The sequence below is a fragment of the Hyla sarda genome, chromosome 6 (genome assembly GCF_029499605.1).
Source record: "Hyla sarda isolate aHylSar1 chromosome 6, aHylSar1.hap1, whole genome shotgun sequence".
In the NCBI taxonomy this organism is placed as follows: Eukaryota; Metazoa; Chordata; class Amphibia; order Anura; family Hylidae; genus Hyla; species Hyla sarda.
In genome coordinates, this window is record NC_079194.1 from 259,021,321 (window position 1) to 259,041,493 (window position 20,173).

The 20,173-nt window shown below is 46.4% G+C and overlaps 1 protein-coding gene across 2 annotated transcripts in view; it reads right to left on the minus strand.

Moving 5' to 3' along the window:
• Positions 1-689: 689 nt before the first annotated feature.
• Positions 690-20,173, minus strand: part of FRMD8 (FERM domain containing 8) — a 134,414-nt gene continuing 114,930 nt past the window's right edge. For both annotated transcript variants that reach the window (XM_056527078.1, XM_056527079.1), the window contains exon 11: positions 690-2,250. In XM_056527078.1, the coding sequence (XP_056383053.1) occupies positions 2,141-2,250 (110 nt within the window). In that variant the 3' untranslated portion in view covers positions 690-2,140. The remainder of the gene's footprint in view (positions 2,251-20,173) is intronic.

The window sequence follows — 20,173 nt, forward strand, 5'->3', positions numbered from 1 at the left end:
CACTGCTCGCCCCAGATATAAAGATAAAGCCCCTTGCCCAGGCCAGCCCCATTAACCCTGAAAGGTGGGCCAAAAACTGAGGTCTCCAGAGGTTGCAAGTCTGCACCTAAGAGAGAAGAGAATATATACTCACCTCAGTCAGAAGAACTTACCTAATGGAGTCTTCTGTGAGGTCTTCAGTCAGCTTTCTGTCACCTGCATCATGCCAAGCTACCATGTGCGAGCGAGGCGAGCAGGGAATAGGGGGACCCGGACCCATGAGGTACAACCCCAGGCGCTGACCGTTGGCGAGAGGGGGTTAACAGCACATATACGCAATGTCTGTGCCCCCTCGCAATGGGGAAACAGTGAGCCGCAGTTCCTGAGTCCCCACCTGAAAACATGAAAGAAAAAGGAATAAAAAACTAACACATCCCTAACTAGGAAAATAATAAAACATAAGACCTGGTCTGGAGAATTCCAGACCATGTCCATCTCCTTCAGACACTAAGCTAAAACTGATTAGCTCAGGGCCTGGAGGCGGGTATATCCTGCTGGAAGGAGCAGACTTTTTTTGTTGCCATAGTGTCAAACCTCCCAGTGACAGCAGTATACACCCATGGTCTGTATCCCCCAATGGAGCTGATAGAGAAAAAAGGTTAAAAACAAATGTGCACACACTTTTTTTGTTAACATTTATTCAAATAAATACACCCCTATACCCCTCAATAACTATTTTATTTAAAAATAAAAAAAATCTTCTTACAAGCTTTTTCATTTTTCCTGTAATAAAAACAAAACAAAAACAAAAACTTGTGGCTCTGCAGCTTTTGTAAAAGTTCAACTTCCATCATGCTCAGACAGCCATAGGCTTATCATGGCAGAAGACAGCAGCACTCTGTAATGGCCTTCAATGGTCTTGTGCTTCTTTCTGGTGAGCTTCTTTTTGCAACACTTGCCTTGTGAGTGGAATGTTTATCAGAGCCAACTCCCTCCCCGTCAATATACACATTCAGGGATCATATCTCATATCCCCCCCAGCAGTAATTATGTTTAGGGTTCACATCTTATGACAACCCCCCTGCATTACAATGTGGATAGAATTTGCAGACGTAACTTTGTCCATATGTGGTTGCCAGTGGCTGCACAGTTGGCCACTGTGGGCAGAGGGGTTTTGTTGGCATGTACTATCCACACCATGGGATCCTATTGTCAAGGTGTACATCTCATCCCCACCAAAGGTAGTCACATTTAGGCCTGGTTTACAGTACAGAATTTCTGAGCAGGATTCAGTTTTGAAATTCTGCTGCAAGAGAGTCCCATTGCCGACAATGAAAATCCACTGCACAGTGCTGATATTCTGTTGCCAAAAGAATGGACTTGCCATCTTTGTACTTGGCACCACAGACTCTAGGGATTATTTGTGGTTAGGACTGTGTGAGCCAAGTAAATACAGTACTAGTAGAGATGAATAATGCTTCATTTGTAATTATATAGCATTTACCCTCTTTAGCTAATGTTTGCTTTCAGAACTCAGAAAAACACCTTTAATAAAGCACTGTATACATATTGAGATATGTAAAAAGCAAGCTATATTGGTAAAACAGACAACCCTCAAATACTGCAGCAGTAGAGAGCAGTTTATTTTAGTATTTTTTTTTATATGAAAAGCATCAGTGTACTGCAGCTGCATTTTAGAATCAAGTGAATAGGTTACTTTTACATATAAAAAGATTAGTGTACCAGATCACACAAATACCTACATGTATAAGCCAAATTATGTTCATGATTTGTTGGCCTATACATTCTCAGTATAGATTCTCTTCAAATCCTTTCATTGTACTGGGAAATAATTTGTGTTTGACACAAAAACACTAAGTCTATAATAAACACAATTATACAGTGGGTCACAGGACAGGTGTTTTTGCTTTAAAGAAATAAAGGCACTTTCTAAAATGGATAATGTTAACTAGTAATTTTCCAGACTAAGTGCTAAATCCTGGCAACCTTGAAGGTCCATCCCTTAGGACATGGAAGTGAAATCATAAGGCACATTTGTTAAAGTTCTCAATTTTTGGCTTGGTCCATACAGTGAATATTAAAGGTTCAGTGCTTCAGAAGTCTATTTGGTCTTTGGCTTTGCAATGTACCACAGCAGAGGTCAGCTCTGTGTGTGGGTATCTGCAGGCTGCACAGAGGCATAGCCATGAGTAGACTGCCGAGTGAAAAATGATGCAGCTCTTTTAGGCTTTACACGTTTAATTTCAGTACCTGTAAAAAAAATAAATAAAAATAAATTAAGTGAAGTCCGAATTTATATCAAAATGACCTATATTGAACCACAGTTTCACCTAATGGCTAGAAGACATTTGGGTACCACAATTACAGCACAAAAGCATGTACTACAATAAATGTTTTTGACAATAGTTTCTCAAAAAAACTATATCAGACATGGAATTATTCTACAGAAATAGTGCTCACAATTTTAGCACAGTGACACCCTTCTGTCCTGAACTTTTATAGCAGTATATTGCTGCTTCATACACATTGCAGTTAGACACTGTAGCCTTTTCACAACTAAACGTATCCTCATTGTGGGCTTCCTCTCCCATTACACTCTCACACATCAGTTTTTTTTGAACAGCGGAATGGTGCATACAGGGTTTGGTGATGGTGCTAATCAGGCTTTGATCTCATCATTGACATTTGACCACTGTACACTAGCGTTAGTGAGAGTAGTTCTAGTATTTAGAGGCATGGTTTTCCCTCCGGAGTTTTATTGCCACAACAATTGTACACAGGGTCCGGCAGTGTTACTATATATAATGCACTCTTGTCCCTACTAATACACTTAGCGGTGGAGACGTGGAGTGTGAAATTCTGTTGGCGGTGCTGCACCCATAGAACACTAGGCAGACAATGGCTTCACAAAAGAAGAGGAACGGAGCACTCACCAGGTAAGCTGGCTGCAGCAGAACTTCTCGAGTCACGGCATATCGGTGAAAGAGCAGGGAGGCGGTAGATGGTGACCGGGGGGAAATCAGCCAATGCCTGAACTCCCCCCGTTCTCATCTACCGCCTCCCTGCTCTTTCACCCATCTGCCGTGACTCGAGACGTTCCGCTGCAGCCAGCTTACCGGGTAAGTGCTCCGTTCCTCTCTTTTTTGTGAAGCAATTGTTTGATTGGGATGCTAGATTTTTCAGTCTTATAGTTACATAGTTCTTCAGGATGAAAAATAGACAAGAGTCCAAGTTTAACGTATATATATCCCTATTATGTCCCTACTGTGTTGATCCAGAAGAAGGCAAAAAATAAAATAAACTTATGAGGCTGATGCTAATAACCCCATACCAAGGGAGAAAAAATTCCTTCCCAAATCAAAATAAGGCAATCAGAATAAAATCCCTAGATCAACGTTCTGTCCCCATAGATCTAGTATCCATAATCTGTAATTTTATTACTCTCCAGAAATGCGTCCAGGCCTCTTTTGAAATCTTGTATTGACTTTGCCATGAACACTTCCTCTGGCAGAGAGTTCCATAGCTTCACTGCTTTTACAGTAAAAATCCCTCGTCTGTGCTGTAGTAGAAACCTTCTTTTTCCTCTAGACATAGAAGATGCTCCCTTTTTTTTTTCAACTGTCATTTTTATTACATTTTTGCAATCGAACATCACAAGATACAGTGTAGCAAATAAAAAAATAAAATAAAATAAAAACAGGAGAAGGACGAGGTATAACATGTCATATCGGTCTCAACTAGCAGACAATGCATAAACTAGGAATGCTACTAGAGAATTCTAAGAGGCCCAATACCGGGCTCCAGCAAAGCAATAAAGAACAAATCACGACCAGACAAGACAGACAAAAACAACAACAGGACAACACAAAAAGGACAAGAGAGAAGGGATAGAGGGAGGGGGGGACCAGAAGGGAAGGGAAGAGAAAGAGCATCGGGGGGAATTAAGGAGGTTGCCTATCTAGAAATCTGTCGCAGGGCTCCCAAGCAGAAAGAAAGGGAGGCAAAGAAGTATTAAGAGAGGCAGTAAGGTATTCAAGAGAGCGGATTTCCCTGATCCTCGCCACCAGATCAGTCTCCGATGGGGGAAGGGAAAGTTTCCAGCACTAAGTAATGAGGGTTTTGGCAACTAGAACCATATGCATAAACAATTTAAATGGCCGCTTGGGTAACAGTGTAGGTGGAGAGGTATAATAAGTAGACCCGGAGGTCCAAAAGGGACCTGAGCCCCCAAAACAGCCGATAGGAATCGCTTTACCATAACCCAAAACGGAACAATAGCAGGGCAGGACCAGAATATATGAAAGACCGTAGCCAACCCCACAACACCAGCACTGAGGGGGGATGGCAGGGTTCAGTTTGTTAAGCAGTGCAGGGGTGTGATACCAACCCATTAGCATCTATTGTGTTTCCTTATAAGTTGTGCAAATAGAGGCCTTAGAGGAACTCTGCCAAATTGTCTGCCATTGGGGTAGGGTAATAGTGGCATTCAAATCCTCTTCCCAACGGCTCATGTATCTGTGCGAAAGGGGGGACCCAGCGGGGGGGGGGGGGGGGGTATTAAGAATAGAGTATATATCCGAGAGAAGCCCTTTCATCTGCGGCCCCAACCAGCATAATTGCTCGAAGGCCGTAGGCAAGGAGACCTCATAAGTGCCCAGGTCAGACAACATGAAGTGCCTGAGTTACATAGTTACATAGTTAGTACGGTCGAAAAAAGACATATGTCCATCAAGTTCAACCAGGGAATTAAGGGGTAGGGGTGTGGCGCGATATTGGGGAAGGGATGAGATTTTATATTTCTTCATAAGCATTAATCTTATTTTGTTCCAGGAATGTATCTAATCCTGTTTTAAAGCTGTTAATTGTTCCTGCTGTGACCAGTTCCTGAGGTAGACTGTTCCATAAGTTCACAGTTCTCATGGTAAAGAAGGCATGTCGCCCCTTGAGACTAAACTTTTTCTTCTCCAGACGGAGAGTTGGAGATAATGGAGCCATTCAGAGGAGGGAAGACCATATCGGGAAACCAAATCCTCAAAGGGCAGCAATGCTCGGGACAAGGGTTGGGCTAATTCAGCCCAACAGAAGAGCCCATTACTTCCCCATTCCTTAACCATACTGGAAATGAGGCCCAGGGGGAAAGCTGGGTGGTAGAGAAAGGAGCGCAAAGGGGAGACCCGGGAGAACAGCTGGAATTTTCTGGAGCAATACCCCCAGATGTATTTGGAGAAGGAGATAGGGCCTAGATGGGGGGTAGAGGGGACCACAGGAGGGGAGGTACTCCAGAGGAATGTATTGAGGTGGACCGGAGCTAGCCAGTTTCTCAAGCTCCATCCAACTGCTACAGGCATGATAGGAGGACCAAGAGGCCAAATGTCGCAAATGAGCTGCCCAGTAATACTTAGCAGCTCAGGCACTGACAGACCCCCCCCCCCCCCCGTATGTCTACTCGCCAACATAAACGACATCGGGAGGCGATGCCTCTTGCCATCCCAGATGAAACGAAATATAGCTGATTGGAACGATCGCAAAGATGATAACTGAACACGCACCGGCCGTGTTTAAAAAAAGTAGAGCAATTTAGGGAGTATGGTCATTTTCACCGCCGCTATGCGCCCAAAAAAGGACCTGTATTGGGACCGCCACTTTTCACAGAGAGATCAGAGGTGCTGAAACAGAGGAGTGTAATTAGCGGAGTAGAGCATGGAGTAGCTGGAAGTGAGGCGAACCCCAAGATAAGTAATAGCAGCAGGAGACCAACGGAAAGAATAGGCAGCCCGCAGTTGGGCGGAGAGAGAGGACGAGAGATTCAGAGGTAGCACCTCAGTTTTAGAGAGATTAATTTGATTTGCCAGAGACAGTACCAAAGGAATGGAGAACCTTATAAAGATTAGGGAGGGAAGTCAGAGGTCTCAAGAGGGTGAGGAGGACATCGTCCGCAAAGAGGCAGATTTTATAGTCTCTATCATGGACAGTTATACCAGAGATGTCCGCTTTCCCATGAATCATAGCTGCTTCAATACATAAGGCAAAAATTAAGGGGGACAGTGGGCACCCCTTCCTGGTTCCATTGGAGAGAGGAAAAGGAGAAGAGGAGGCATGAGGGAGTTTGAGAGTAACTGAAGGGGAGGAGTAGAGACCCCGCAGTGCAGTGAGAAAATTGCCGGTGATCCCAAACTTTTGAAGGGTGCCAAAAAGGAAGGGCCAGCCCAGTCAAAGGCCTTCTCGGCGTCCAGCCTAAGGACCACAGCCTGCTCAGACAGTCTATTAATCATGTCAATCAGATCAACGACCCTCCTCGTGTTGTCTCCCCCCTGGCGGCAAGGGATAAAACCCACTTGATCTTTATGGATGAGGGAGGGGAGGAGAGAACCGAGACAAGCCGCCAAAATTTTAGAAAACAGCTTCAGGTCTGTATTGAGCAAGGCAATAGGCCTATAACTGGCGCAATCATGGGGATCCTTACCCAGTTTGGGGATAAGGGTAAGCAATGAGTGCAAAAAGGACTGTGGGATCCCCTTGCCCCCCAGAAAAGAGTTGAACAGAGAGATTAGGTGGGGAAGAAGAGGAGCGGAGAAAGTCTTATAGTACAAGTAGGAAAAGCCATCTGGGCCTGGGGAGCGACCTGATGGCACTGACTTAAGGACTCCAGTGAGCTCCTCAAGTGTGATTGGGGCATTAAAAGGTAGCCCGGTCAGGCTTCGTGAGCGTGGGCAAGCGACATTCCGTAAGATAGGAGTTTAAGAAAGTCTCACGATCCCCAGGGTCAGAAGGCAGTGGGGAAGGAAGGGAATAAAGCTTAGAGTAGTAGTCACGAAAGAGGCGAGTGATAGCATCAGGATGATGATGGAGAGTGCCAGAGGGGTCCTTCAGGCCTGAGGGCATCTGGGACGCGGCACGGTTTCGCAAACGTCTAGCCAACATTGAGTGGGCCTTATTACCCTTCTCATAAAATCTCTGTTTGAAGCTGCCGTTCCACCTCATGAAGTGCATGCTCGCCTAATTGGGCACGAGCCGCGACCAGACGCCTCAGCACCAAGAGAGGAGGAGCAGAAAGTAGGGTCGGCTCAGATTTGTGATTGCAGCTCCCGGGTTCGGGCATACGAGATGCTAGGGCAATACAATGCCCTCTGATTACGGACTTATGCGCTTCCCAGAGAACAGACGCTTCCCAGAGTGAAGACGCGGCGCAAAAAGGGTATCTGAAACGCATTGGGCACATAGACATTGCATAGAAGCAAAAGGTTTACCATCAAGAAAACCCTCAACTATCACGTATCGTCCCAGAGGGTCAGCATAGGATGAGGAAACCTGGACAGGGCAGGACCGGGAGACCAGAATTGCCACCCCAGCCATCTTCCTAGCAGAAGAGGCCGAAATGGCAAGTGGATAGAGATGATGTAGAAATTGGAAGGAGCCAGAGTGGTCAAAGTGTGTTTCCTGGAGAAAAACTATCAGCCTTCTGCTATAACAACTCCTGTTGCAAGAGGCGCCGCTTAGGTGGGGGTGGGGGGGGGGGGTGGAGTTGAGGCCCTTAAAGTTCAAGGAAACCCACTTAGCCATCTTCGGGTATAAAAAGGGTGGAGAAGGAAGCTGAAATAGGAAATGCACTCACCCAGGTACCAGAGAAGGATTCCCGCAGCCAGTGGCCCCAATGAGGGACGGAGAAATCAAGGGGAAATATAGTCTCCTCCGCAGGTCTGGAAGAAAAAAGGAAAGAAAGGGGGAGGGGAGAAGAGGGGAGGGAGGCGAAGGGAGGGCACAAAAGGAAAGGGAGAGCCAAGAAACACCAAGAGACAGGACAAGAAAAACAAAGACACAAGAACAAAAACGAGAAACAACAAATCAATGAAGAAACCATTGACCACAGGGTCAATGAGGAGGCACTCAACAGTAACAAAAGTGAGGTGCAGGAACACCTCCACAGTATCAATTCGTTTGAGAAGGCCTCAGTGGGGACATAAGAGAACATAGTCATGAAGAGACGGAACCAGCCAAGGAAGGCTCGCCCCACGAGGCCATGCCAAAAGTAGCAGGGCAAAATGACCACCATAGAAAACACAGGGTACAATAAGAACAGCAATTCAAGTAGAGCAAAACAATAACAAGGGGAATTCCTCTCGGGAGTAGAGACTAGAGTCCACAGGTAGTAAAAGGGGCATCAGGTGGTATTCAGGCCCCTTATCATTGTGGCCTTGGCGCCCTGCGGGGGTCAGTTTCTTGGATCCTCCTGACCCCCAATTGCGGACCGGGTGCCACACTCGAGGTAGAGTGGGATGGGGGAGAGAGGCCCCAGTCCAGGACTTGTGGAGGGGGAATGTCCAGGTCGGAGCAGAAAGCTGGTAATTACTCACCAGTAATTCTGTTTCCTCATAGTCACGACAGCACCACCAGAGAGGTGGATCCTCCCCCAGGTAAAGGAAACCTAGATCATAAAAGGAAGCACAGCCCTACCTAGCCTCAGTGAATTACCAAGACCCATTAAGAGCCTTCATATTAAAATTAAATTTGAAATTGCTTCCTATTAAAGGAGTAGTCCGGCGGGCACTTTTCTCATTTTAACCCGTCCGGGCTGCAAAATGAAAGAAAAACTCTCTTACCTGCCAACGAGCCCCCGGAGCTCCGGTATACTCCAGTACAGGTGTTCGGTCCCCGGGCTTTATTCTTCTTACTTCCTGTTAGCCCGGCACGTCACACGGAGCTTCAGCCTATCACCGGCCGCAGTGATGTCCCGCCTCGGCTGGTGATAGGCTGAAGCTCCGTGTGACGTGCCGGGCTAACAGGAAGTAAGAAGAATACAGCCCAGGGACCGAGCACCTGTACCGGAGTGTACCAGAGCTCCGGGGGCTCGTTGGCAGGTAAGAGAAACTTTGTTTTCTTTCATTTTGCAGTCAGGACAGGATAAAATGAGAAAAGAGCGCGCCGGACTACTCCTTTAAACATAGAAATACTAAATAACTGACACTATCACGTCAGGCTAACAACATACTATAAAATAATAATAGAAGAAAATAACTCCTTTTCTCCTATCTAAAACATACCAATGTACAATCAATCACTATTCGATTATTTCTCTTACCCGTGTAGGAAGAAACCCAGTGCACAGAAATAAAGAGGTGGGAAAGCTGTGGTGCTGTCGTGACTATGAGGAAACAGAATTACCGGTGAGTAATTACCGGCTTTCCACGCCGTCACGACAGCACCACCAGAGAGAATACCAGATTACCAGAATTAGGGTGGGACCACCGCCTGGAGGACCTTCCGTCCAAAAGAGAGAAGAAAAATCAACCAAGTTAAGCCTGTAGTGCAGAAAAAAAAAGTGTGTGGCGACGACCAGGTGGCTGCTTTACAGATCTGCTCAATAGAAGCCCCTCTCCTCTCAGCCCAAGAAGAAGCTATAGCCCTAGTGGAGTGAGCTCTTATAATATCTGGAGGAGAAAGCCCTACTGATAAATATGCAGAGGATATAGCCTGACAGATACATCTAGAAAGGGAATCTTTTGCAGCTTTGTTCCCCTTACTAGGCCCTGCAAACTGAACAAAAAGACTATCTGACTTCCTAAAGTCCCTTGTTCTATCAATGTACTCTAACACACACCTCCTGACATCTAAGTTTTGTAAAGATCTTTCTGTATCATTAGATGGGTTGGCACAAAAGGAGGGGAGAATAATCTCCTGAGACATATGGAAGGCCAATACCACCTTTGGTAGAAAGGCAGGATCTGGGCTAATTACAATTCTGTCATCCAGGATCTTTGTATATGGTTCTTTAAAGGATAAAGCTGCTAGCTAGCGGAAGCTCCTAGCTCCTAGCTAGCTGAAGAAAGTCCAGGATGACTGCAATGTTAGTTTTGTCAAAGTCTATATTAGCAAGGCCCACTACCTCCAAAAATTTACTCCAGATCCTGAAGTAGATCTTATTTGTCACCGGCTTCCTGCTAGCCTTGAGAGTGTCAATTACAGCATCTGAAAGGGCCTTAGATCTTAGAACTAGCCTCTCAAAAACCAGGCTGTCAGGTGTAGGTTTCGCACCTCTGGATGTAGTAGCGGACCCTGCATCGGAAGATCCGGTATTTCTGGAAGGACCCAAGGATCTAAAACTGACATGGTCCTGAGGCAGGAGAACCAAGCCCACCGAGGCCAGAAGGGGGCGATCAGAATCCCTCTGGCCCTGTCCTCCCTGATCTTCTTGATGACCCTAGGTATAAGCAAAAGCAGGGGAAAAGCATAAGCCAACTCCCACACCCACTTATGGGACAAGGCATCTACCCCTAAAGGTCTGTCTGACGGGGACAAGGAGAGACATTTTTTTAACTTGCCTATTCTGTCTGGTGGCAAATAAATCCACCTGAGGGGTGCCCCACAGATCTGAGATCTTCCAAAAGACTGCTGGGTTTAACTGGCACTCTCCCTGACGAACCTGATGCCTGCTCAAGAGGTCTTCCCTGACATTTAGCTCTCCCTTCAGATGGATAGCTGAGATGGAATTCACTTGATTCTCGGCCAGTGACAAGATCTGAAAAGATAACATTAAACTAAACTATCACTAGTTGTACCCTGCCTATTAATTATGGATACAGCAGTAGTGTTATCTGAAAGGATCCTAACATCCTGGTCTTTAATGGAGGAACCTAAAGCTTGTAAGGCACATAAAATAGCTAACAATTCCTTGTAGTTAGAGGAAGTGTGCCTAACCGATCTGTCCCAGGAACCCTGAAGGTCTCTATCTCCTACATGGGCTCCCCACCCCCAGGGACTAGCATCCGTAGTAAATACCAAGGGTGAATGAACCTTCCAATCTAATCTCCTCTCTAGGTTAGAATCTACCAACCACCCCCCTAGAGAAGCAATTACTGACTGGGGTAGAAGGATAACTTTCTCCAACCTCCTTTGGGACCCATCCCATTTGTCCAAAACTTCTAACTGCAGGGACCTGGAATGAAATTGAGCCCAGGGTACCGCAGGGATGGCTGAAGTAAACAACCCTAATAAGGAAATCCCCTTCCTGATAGTAATCCTTGGAGACTTACAAACCTCTGTGACTAAAGACTTGAGTTCAACAATTTTCTGGGCAGGTAAAAAAGGATTTTTGAAGTGTGAAATCTAACAATTCCCCAAAACACCTTTTGTTGCATTGGGGAAGGAGACTACTTTTCCCAGTTCACTAACCAACCAAGTTTATTGGAGAACTTTACAAGTGTAGTCTAAGAAACACTGTACCTTTTCCCTTGTCTCGGCAACCAGAAGGAAGTTGTCCAGATAAGGGACAAAGACCCCCTACCCCTCTATGATGTGGGCCGCCATTTCGGAGATTATTTTGGTAAAGACTCTCGGGGCCACTGCAATCCCAAAATGCATAAGATGAGAGTCCATGTAAACCACCAGTCTCCGATATTTCTGGTAGTCCTGGTGAATGGGAACATGTAGGTAAGTGTCCATCAAATCTAGAGAGGCCATGTAACAATCCTTTGAAAGAAGGTTGATTGTGGACTTGATAGTCTCCATCTTGAACCTCTTGTATACTAAGAACCAGTTCAGAGGTTTAGGTTTATAAATTAGCTTGTAGGATCTGTTTGGCTTTTTTATTAGAAAGAGGGAGGAGTAAAACCCCTGAACTAACTCTTCCTGAGGTACTGGAATTAAAGCCCCTTTTTGAACCAGAGATCTTACTTCTCTCTCTAGAGAGGACTGGCCTGCTTGTCCTGACTGACCGTTTGTGACGAGGAATCAAGTGGGTGGCAGGCTGGAGAATTCCAACCGCAGTCTGTACTTTATAGTGTCCAGGACAAAAGAACTTCCAGCTATCTTTTCCCACTCTGGAAAAAATTCCAGCAGCCTGCCGCCCACTCGAGGGACCCCGTCACTGGGGATTTGGTTTCTTGGACGTGGACTGAGACTGATTAAAGAGGAGTCCACTGCTTCTTTTAGAGAATCTCCACTTGGAAGACTGGTCTCTACATTTGTTTTGGTACCCCCCTCCCCTACCCCTAGAATGAAAGGGCCGGGGGTTTCTTGTGGTCTGGGAGAAAGGGAAACCCTTCTTCCTGTACCCTGCCTTATCTAAAAGATCTGACAGGCTGACAGGACTGATCCAAACAAAAGCATTCCCTCACAGAGTTTGGATTTACAATTACTGTCTCCAGTCCAATTCTTAATCCACAAGGCTCCTCTGGCTGAATTAACTAGGGCCCCTGACCTAGCTGACAGTCTTAAAGCGTCAGCAGAGGCATCCCCCAGAAAGGCGGCCGCCTTTCTAATGGCTGGTAAAGAAGCGAATTAAAAAAATATACCGCTAATTAAACCGCACGGTCAATGGCGTACGCGCAAAAAAATTCCAAAGTCCAAAATAGCGTATTTTTGGTCACTTTTTATATCATGAAATGATGAATAAAAAGCAAACAAAAAGTCAGATCAATGCAAAAATGGTACCAACAAAAACTTCAGATCACTGCGCAAAAAATGAACCCTCATAGCGCCCTGAACACGGAAAAATAAAAAAGTTATAGGGGTCAGAAGATGACAATTTTAAAAGTATAAATTTTCCTGCATGTAGTTATGATTTTTTTCTGAAGTACCGTATTTATCGGCGTATAACACTCACTTTTTAGGCTAAAATTTTTAGCCTAAAGTCTATGTGGGTGTTATACGCCGATACACCCCAAGGAAAGGCAGGGGGAGAGAGGCCGTCACTGCCCGCTTCTCTCCCCCTGCCTTTCCTGGGGTCTAGAGCGCTGCTGCCGGCCCTTCTCTCCCCCTGGTTATCGGCGCCGCTGCCCGTTCTGTCCCCCTGACTATCGGTGCCGGCGCCCCATTGCCGCCACCGATAGCCAGGGGGAGAGAAGCGGCGCCGACAGCCAGGGGGAGAGAAAGGGCAGAGGCACCCATTGCCGGCGCCGCTTCCCCATTGCCTCCCCCCATCCCCGGTGGCATAATTACCTGGGTCGGGTCCGCGCTGCTGCAGGCCTCCGGCGTGCGTCCCCGGTGTCGTTGCTATGCACGGCGCGGCGCACTGATGTCATGCGCAGCGCCGTGCAGCGCATAGCAACGACGTCGGGGACGCACGCCGATTCTCTCCCCCTGGTTGTCGGCACCGGCAATGGGGCGCCAGCACCGATAGTCAGGGGGACAGAATGGGCAGTGGCGCCGATAGCCAAGGGGAGAGAAGGGCCGGCAGCAGGGCTCTAGACCCCAAGAAAGTAGGGGGAGAGAAGCGGGCAGCGACGGCCTCTCTCCCCCTGCCTTTCCTGGGGGTGTATCGGGGTATACACGCGCACACACGCACCCTCATTTTACCATGGATATTTGGGTAAAAAACTTTTTTTACCCAAATATGCTTGGTAAAATGAGGGTGCGTGTTATGGGCCGGTGCGTGGTATACCCCGATAAATACGGTAATACAAAATCAAACCTATACAAGTAGGGTATCATTTTAACTGTATGGACCTAGAGAATAAAGATAAGGTGTCATTTTTACCGAAAAACGTACTACGTAGAAACGGAAGCCCCCAATATTTCCAAAATGGCTGTATTTTTTCAATTTTGTTGCACAATGATTTTTTTTTCCCGTTTCGCCGTCGATGTTTGGGTAAAATGACTGATATCATTACAAAGTAGAATTGGTGGCGCAAAAAAATAAGCCATAATACAGATTTTTAGGTGCAAAATTTAAAGAGTTATGATTTTTTAAAGGTAAGGAGGAAAAAAAGGAAAGAGCAAAAACGGAAAAACGCCCGGTCCTTAAGGGGTTAAGCGAACCTAAGTCCTCAAAGGGCAAAGCCCCTTTCTTGGTCACTTTAGCCACATCTATCTTGGGAACCTTATCCCATAATTTGAGTCCTCCGGGTCAAAGGGATATTTTCTTTTAATCGCCTTTGGTATAAATGATTTTTTTTATCTGGGCACTCCCATTCCCTGGAAATTAGCTGCGAGATAATTTTATGGACTGGAAAAACTCTCAGCTTTTTAATCTCCAGGCCTTCAAGCAGAACATCCTGGACAGATTTCTGTTCCTTTGCTTCTTCCAACCCCATAGATGACCTTACTGCTTTTATTAATTGGTCAGTGTCCTCCACCAAAAATAAGGGCTTGCCAGTGGAATCATCATCTGATGACCTAGAGTCATCTTCTGTGGGGGTACATAAAAGGAAAAACCCATCAGTATAGGTGGGGGGCAGCCACAATCTGACCTTCTTCCTCCTTTACCCCCAGTGGAGCAGAGGATAAGGCCCCCTGTCTGAGGGGTATTGGTGGCCGGTAACAACCCCTTTAAGGAGGCTGCAATCTGACTCTTAATTCCTGCATCTGCATAATAATGGATGGAGCCTGCAGCCAACACCTTGTTAGTGCAGGCTACACAGTTTGGCTTCTTATAATCCAAGGCTAAACCGGTTCTAAACAAATTTAAAATCTACAAAAAAAATTAAAATAAATAAAAAAATCAAAAAAATCTGGGTTTTAAATTAAATACACCCCTAACAAAAAAAAAAAGATAGAAAATAAGGTACCTGCGCATTCCCTGTTCTTATTCTTTTTAGAAGGTTTCCTAATAAAAAGCCAAACTAACATTAGAAAAAAAAGGGTATACCACTTTAAACAAGTTTAACACTCATCCCTCATCCAGTAAATACCGCAGGTGGAAGATTGGGAGAATCCATGCGATACTACTTGGAATGATCCCCGAAGTCTGCAGCACAGCTTTAACGGCTATCCAGCATGAACACGGAAGGCAGAGTGAAGGTAAAGGAACTTCCTTTAAACCTCCCGCTCTGTAGTCACGTGACCCGGCATCTGACGTCACCTCCGGCCCGGACTTCCTGCTCCTTCCAGTGCACAGCAAGCCCGGCGACTGTGCCGGACCTGTCCCCGCAGCCAGCAACATAGGGAAACCGGCTAACGACACCGGAGCCTGTGACCCCGCACCAGCCACACCGGAACACCAGGTGCGACAAAACTAGCGCCACTATGCGCAAAAACTGTTGTGCGCCTCGGCCGAAAGATATTACGTCGGACGCGGCACACGCTAGGAGGAGGGGTGGAGGGGGCCGGCGCGAGATTAGAAAAAAATCTCAGCTGGGGACATGCCTCCTCACCGTCACCACATCCCCATCAGAGACATGGATTCTCCAGGCTTCCCATGGGGAGAGGAATCCACTGAGGATAGGTAGGGCTGTGCTTCCTTTTATGATCTAGGTTTCCTGTCCCTGGGGCAGAAGTCCATCTCTCTGGTGGTGCCGTCGTGACGGGGTGGAAAGCTGGGATGTCAGAGTGGGTACGCAAAACGGCTGAGCATCCATCTTTACATGTTTGCAGGGCAAAGCGAAAATTCCAGCGGTAGGGAATGTGATGATCCCGAAGAACTGCCAGTAGGGGTTGAAGCAGGCTTCTCTTCCTGAGAGTGATCCAAGAGAGGTCCTTGTAGACCTGAAGAGGAGCACCGCCAAAATCAAAGTTCCGTCGGGATCGGGCTTTAGCCATGATAGCCTCATTTAGCTGGAAGTCATGCACACAGCAGATGAGGTCTCTAGGGGGGGCCATTGGAAGGCCTGGAGTGAAGGGCCCGATGAGCCCTATCCAATTTAATCCTATGGGATGGGGGTTCGTCCAGGAGAAGGTTGAAGATGGCCTCAAGAGTGGCATGCAGGTCTTCATCCCGGGTAGCTTCAGGAAGGCCCCTCACCCGGATATTGTTCCAGCACCCCCTATTATCCAAATTTTCAACATGGTTGTGCATCTCGGTGAGAAACTCTGATTGTGAGGCTACTGTAGATTGGAGCTGGGCGATGTAAGCCCTGGTAGAATCATGGGCCTCTTCCAAGTTCTCGACCCTGTCAGAAACGTGTTGCAAGTCTTGGCGGATGGAGGCAATTTCAGCACGGCAGGCGTCCTTAACTTCAGCAATTAAGGAGCGAAAGTCCTCCTTGGAAGGAATTTGGGATAAAAGCTGGCTGAAGTCAAAGGGCGGTGGTGTGGGGGCCGGGAGCCCAGAGCACCCCAGGTCTCCACCACGAGAGGCATCCCAGGCGGACAACCCCCCGCCCGCCAAGGGGGGGGGGGGGGACTCGGAGCCAGACGCTGCCAACATAGGGGCAGAGACCAGTCCCCTGGGAGGTATGGGTCCAGGGGCAGGGAGTGAGCAGACAGGTGGAGACTCCCAGGATGGTCCAGTTACAGGGGAGGGTGGGATGGAGAGTGGAGAGGATAGGACCTAGGTAGGCTCCCAGGGGAGATGAGAGTCCAGGGTCACAAGGGATATCGGCTGTCCCGTTGTGGAGGGGGGTGAGGAGAGGGTCTCCCGTACAACAGCGGCCCAGGAGCAGTGCAGGGTGGCCGCAGGCCCCTTATGAGGGATGCAAAGACGAGCTGGGGGCTGTAGTGGAGGGCCAGAAAAAGCTCTAGTGAGGGCTGCAGTGATGGGAGTAGAGGGTTGTGGCGGCAGAGGGACCGCGTCCCGTACCTACAGAGGAGAGCTGTGCTATGCGGCTTCCGGGATCCACCTTGGGACACCGTCCACGGCAACTACTTCACTTCCGGTCCCTGCTTCTGACCGGAAGTCACTGGAGCTCTGGGGATGTGGGTGCAGAGGACTCTGGAGGACACAGGATGATCCGGCAGCGGCGAGGCGGCAGCGAGAGACTCCAGGCGATCCTCAGGGGGTCCTACACGGGAGCGGAGCCCAGAGGCAGGACGGGCGGGACTGCGGGTCCGGTTGCACGAGCAGGCTTGAGGGGTCCAAGACAGCGGGGGGTCTCCTCAGGGACTTGCAGGAGGGCTTCCCCATAGAGCAGGCGGTGGTCAGTAGCTGAAAAAGGGTGGCAGAAGGCCTCATGGTGCCGGAGCTCTAGCACAGAGTGGCCATCATCCACGGCGCCCCGCCACACCCCCGAGGATGCTCCTTTTTATAGAGATACAATCCTGGGTATAAATAGATCATGGGAGAGATCTCTCCACTGCCCCCCGATATATTTATACATAGTTATTGGGTCACTACTAAGCCGTCTTTTTCTAAACTAAGTAACCTTAATTCTGATTATCTTTCTGGGTATTGTACCCCATCCATTACCCTTATTATTCTGGTTACCCGTCTTTGAACCCGTTCCAGGTCCACGTTATCTTTTTTGTACACTGGGGCCCAGTACTGTAGACAGTATTTCATGGGTGGTTGACTAGTGATTTGTAGAATTATTTCCTTGTCGTGTACAATATGATTATATTTGTCTTGGCAGCAGCTATCTGATACTGGTTGCTACAGTCCCCAATATTTTTCCATTTAATACATAGCCCCAGCCTGGATTTTTCCTTCCACTGTGTATAACCTTACATTTATCAGTGTTGAAGTTCATCTGCCACTTCCCAACCAAGACTCCAACCTATCCAGATCAATTTGTAACAGTTCACTGTCATTTATTGTTTGAACCACTTTACAGAGTTTAGTATCATCTGCAGAGATTAATACTTTTACCATGTAATCCCTCTACAAGGTCAATAATATATTAAAAAGAATGGGACCCAAAACTGATCCCTGTCATACCCCACTAGTAACAGTCACCCAATCTGAGTATGTACCATTAATAACCACCCTGTTTCACTGAGCCAGTTACTTACCCCCATACATACATTTTCCCCCAGCCCAAGCACTCTCAATTTATGTACCAACCTTTTATGTGGCAAATGCTTTGGAAAAATTTATATACGACATCCAGAGATTCCCCCAGTCCAGTCTTGAGCTCACCTCCTCATACAAGTTGATTAGGTTAGTTTGACAGAACCTCTCTCTCATAAACCCATGCTGATATGGAGTCATACATTTATTTTCATTAAGATGCTTCCAAAAAAGCATCTGTTATAAAATCATCAAACAATTTACATAGAACAGAGGTTAAACCAACAGGCCTATAATTCCCAGGGTCACTTTTTGTCCACTTTTGAATATTGGCACCACATTTGCTATAGGACAGTCCTGGGGAACAGACTGTCGCTTTTGAACTAAATCGTATGAAATACTTCCGTCTTTACATAGTTGAATGTGCTGGCAACAAAATCACACAAAAATTATCAATGGAAATCAAATTTATCAACCCATGGAGGTTTGGATATGGAGTCACACTCAAAATCAAAGTGGAAAACCAGACTACAGGCTGATCCAACTTTGATGTAATGTCCTTAAAACAAATCAAAATGAAGCTCAGGTGTGTGTGTGTGTGTGTGTGTGGCGGATGGTCTCCTTAGTACAGGAGCAGGTTGCGGGAGATCCCACACGGGGATTTATCCCAGAAAAAACCTCGGCGTGTGAAAGCGCTTCTCCGTTGCAAAAAATAAGGTTGCTGGAAACTTCTTAGATAAGAAGGGGGGGATTTATTGACGGTTGGGTTTACAGAAATAAAGAACACAAAAAGTAAAAAATAGAAAATAAAAAAATATAAAGCATAAAGCAAACAGGATTGGACAACGCGTTTCAAAAGGGTATCCCTTTCTTCTTCAGGTCTGCTGGCTTAATGTAACAAGTGTGCTTATATACACAGTGTGAGGGGTGTGGTCACAGGGGGCTGGGCTGTGACGTCCGTCCCTCCAGGCTTCTGGGGGGAGTGTCTGGAGACTAGAACTGAGGTCCCTTTAACATAACTGAAATCTCTCCCTTAGAACCAATAGACTAGTGTGGGTCTATGGTAGATGCTGTGGGCTGGGAAACAAGCTAAGCAGTACTTGTGATGGTTTGAGGCTGTATGGGAGATGTCTGAGAGCTACCTAAATAGAGGTATATTCTTTAATTGAAAATTACACTTAGGGTTAAAGGTTAATTGGTATGTGGCTCCTGTGTAGTAATGGTTACATTTATAACATTGTGGTGAGCATGATTGACAAGTGAGGAAGTAATTCATAAACAATGTTACATGGTAATCGATAGTGGAAGGATATGGTTGACATTATAACATTGTGTAACAGATGTGTATAACAGATGTATGAGTATGATGGACATGACTGGGATGTAGTCAATAAAGTTTTGGTTTGAACTATTGTGGTAAGTGCTGTTGGTTAACAAAGAGCTGCAGAGGCTAGGTTAGCCCTTTTAGACGGTGCTAAAAGGGCTGGAAATGGATGGCAGGAGAAAAATGATTTTTTTGCATGGATTCAGGTTTCCTTTTTATGTGATCAGTTCTGTGGCATCATTAAGCCCATATGGCTGCAAAGTTTCAAGGCGGTAGATCCAGAACATCTCTCGTTTTTTTTAGAGTGGAAAATCTATCATTTTTGTGTGGTGGGATATGCTCTATGGGGCAGATTTTAATTGTTTTTTTTTTCTTCTCTATGCATTTCTGAGCAGTGTTTGGAGAGACTGTGCAGAGCGAAGTTCCGTTTGATGTTATTCCTGTGTTGGTTTAGTCTGATGTGGAGTTCTTGGGTGGTCCGACCAACATACTGTTTGTTGCAAGTGCAGGTGATTAAGGAGATAACGAAACTGGATTTGCAGGTGAGTGGATATTTGATGTTATGTTTTTCATTGGTTCTTAGATTTAAGAAGGTGGTTTGCTTGTGGTCAATTGTGGCACAGCAGAGGCACCTTTTGGTTCCACATCTTGAAGCACCTTTGGTTTTTGTACTGGAGTGGTTGGTGTGGCAATTGGTAAGTCGCTTGAGTCTGCTGGGGGCGATTAGATTTTTGATGTTTGATGCTCTCCTGAAAGTTACTCCTGGATTGCTCGGTAGGGATTTTTGTAAGATGGGGTCATTTTGAAGGATGTGCCAATGTTTTTGGAGTATGGTTCTGATTGCATTGTGAGATGAGTTGTAGGTAGTGATAAAGTTCAGTTTGATTTGGTTGTCTGGGTTTTCTGTGTTTTTCTTTGGTTGTAAGCAGTCATCTTGCGATAGGGTTTTGGTCTTGTTGTAGGCTTCGTTCAGAATTTGTTTTGGGTATCCTTTTGAGAGAAAACGTTTTTGTAGAATCTTCGCTTGGGATTTGAAGGTGTTATCTGAGGTACAGTTTTTCCGGATACGTTTGTACTGGTTGAATGGGATATTGAGTTTCCACTTTTTGTAGTGTCCACTGTTGTAAGGGAGGTAGCTGTTGGAATCAACTTTTTTGAAATGTGTTGCGGTGATGATGCTGTTGTCCATATGAGAGATTTCGAGGTCCAGAAAGTCTATGGTTTCTGCAGATATGTTTGATGTGAGTATGATC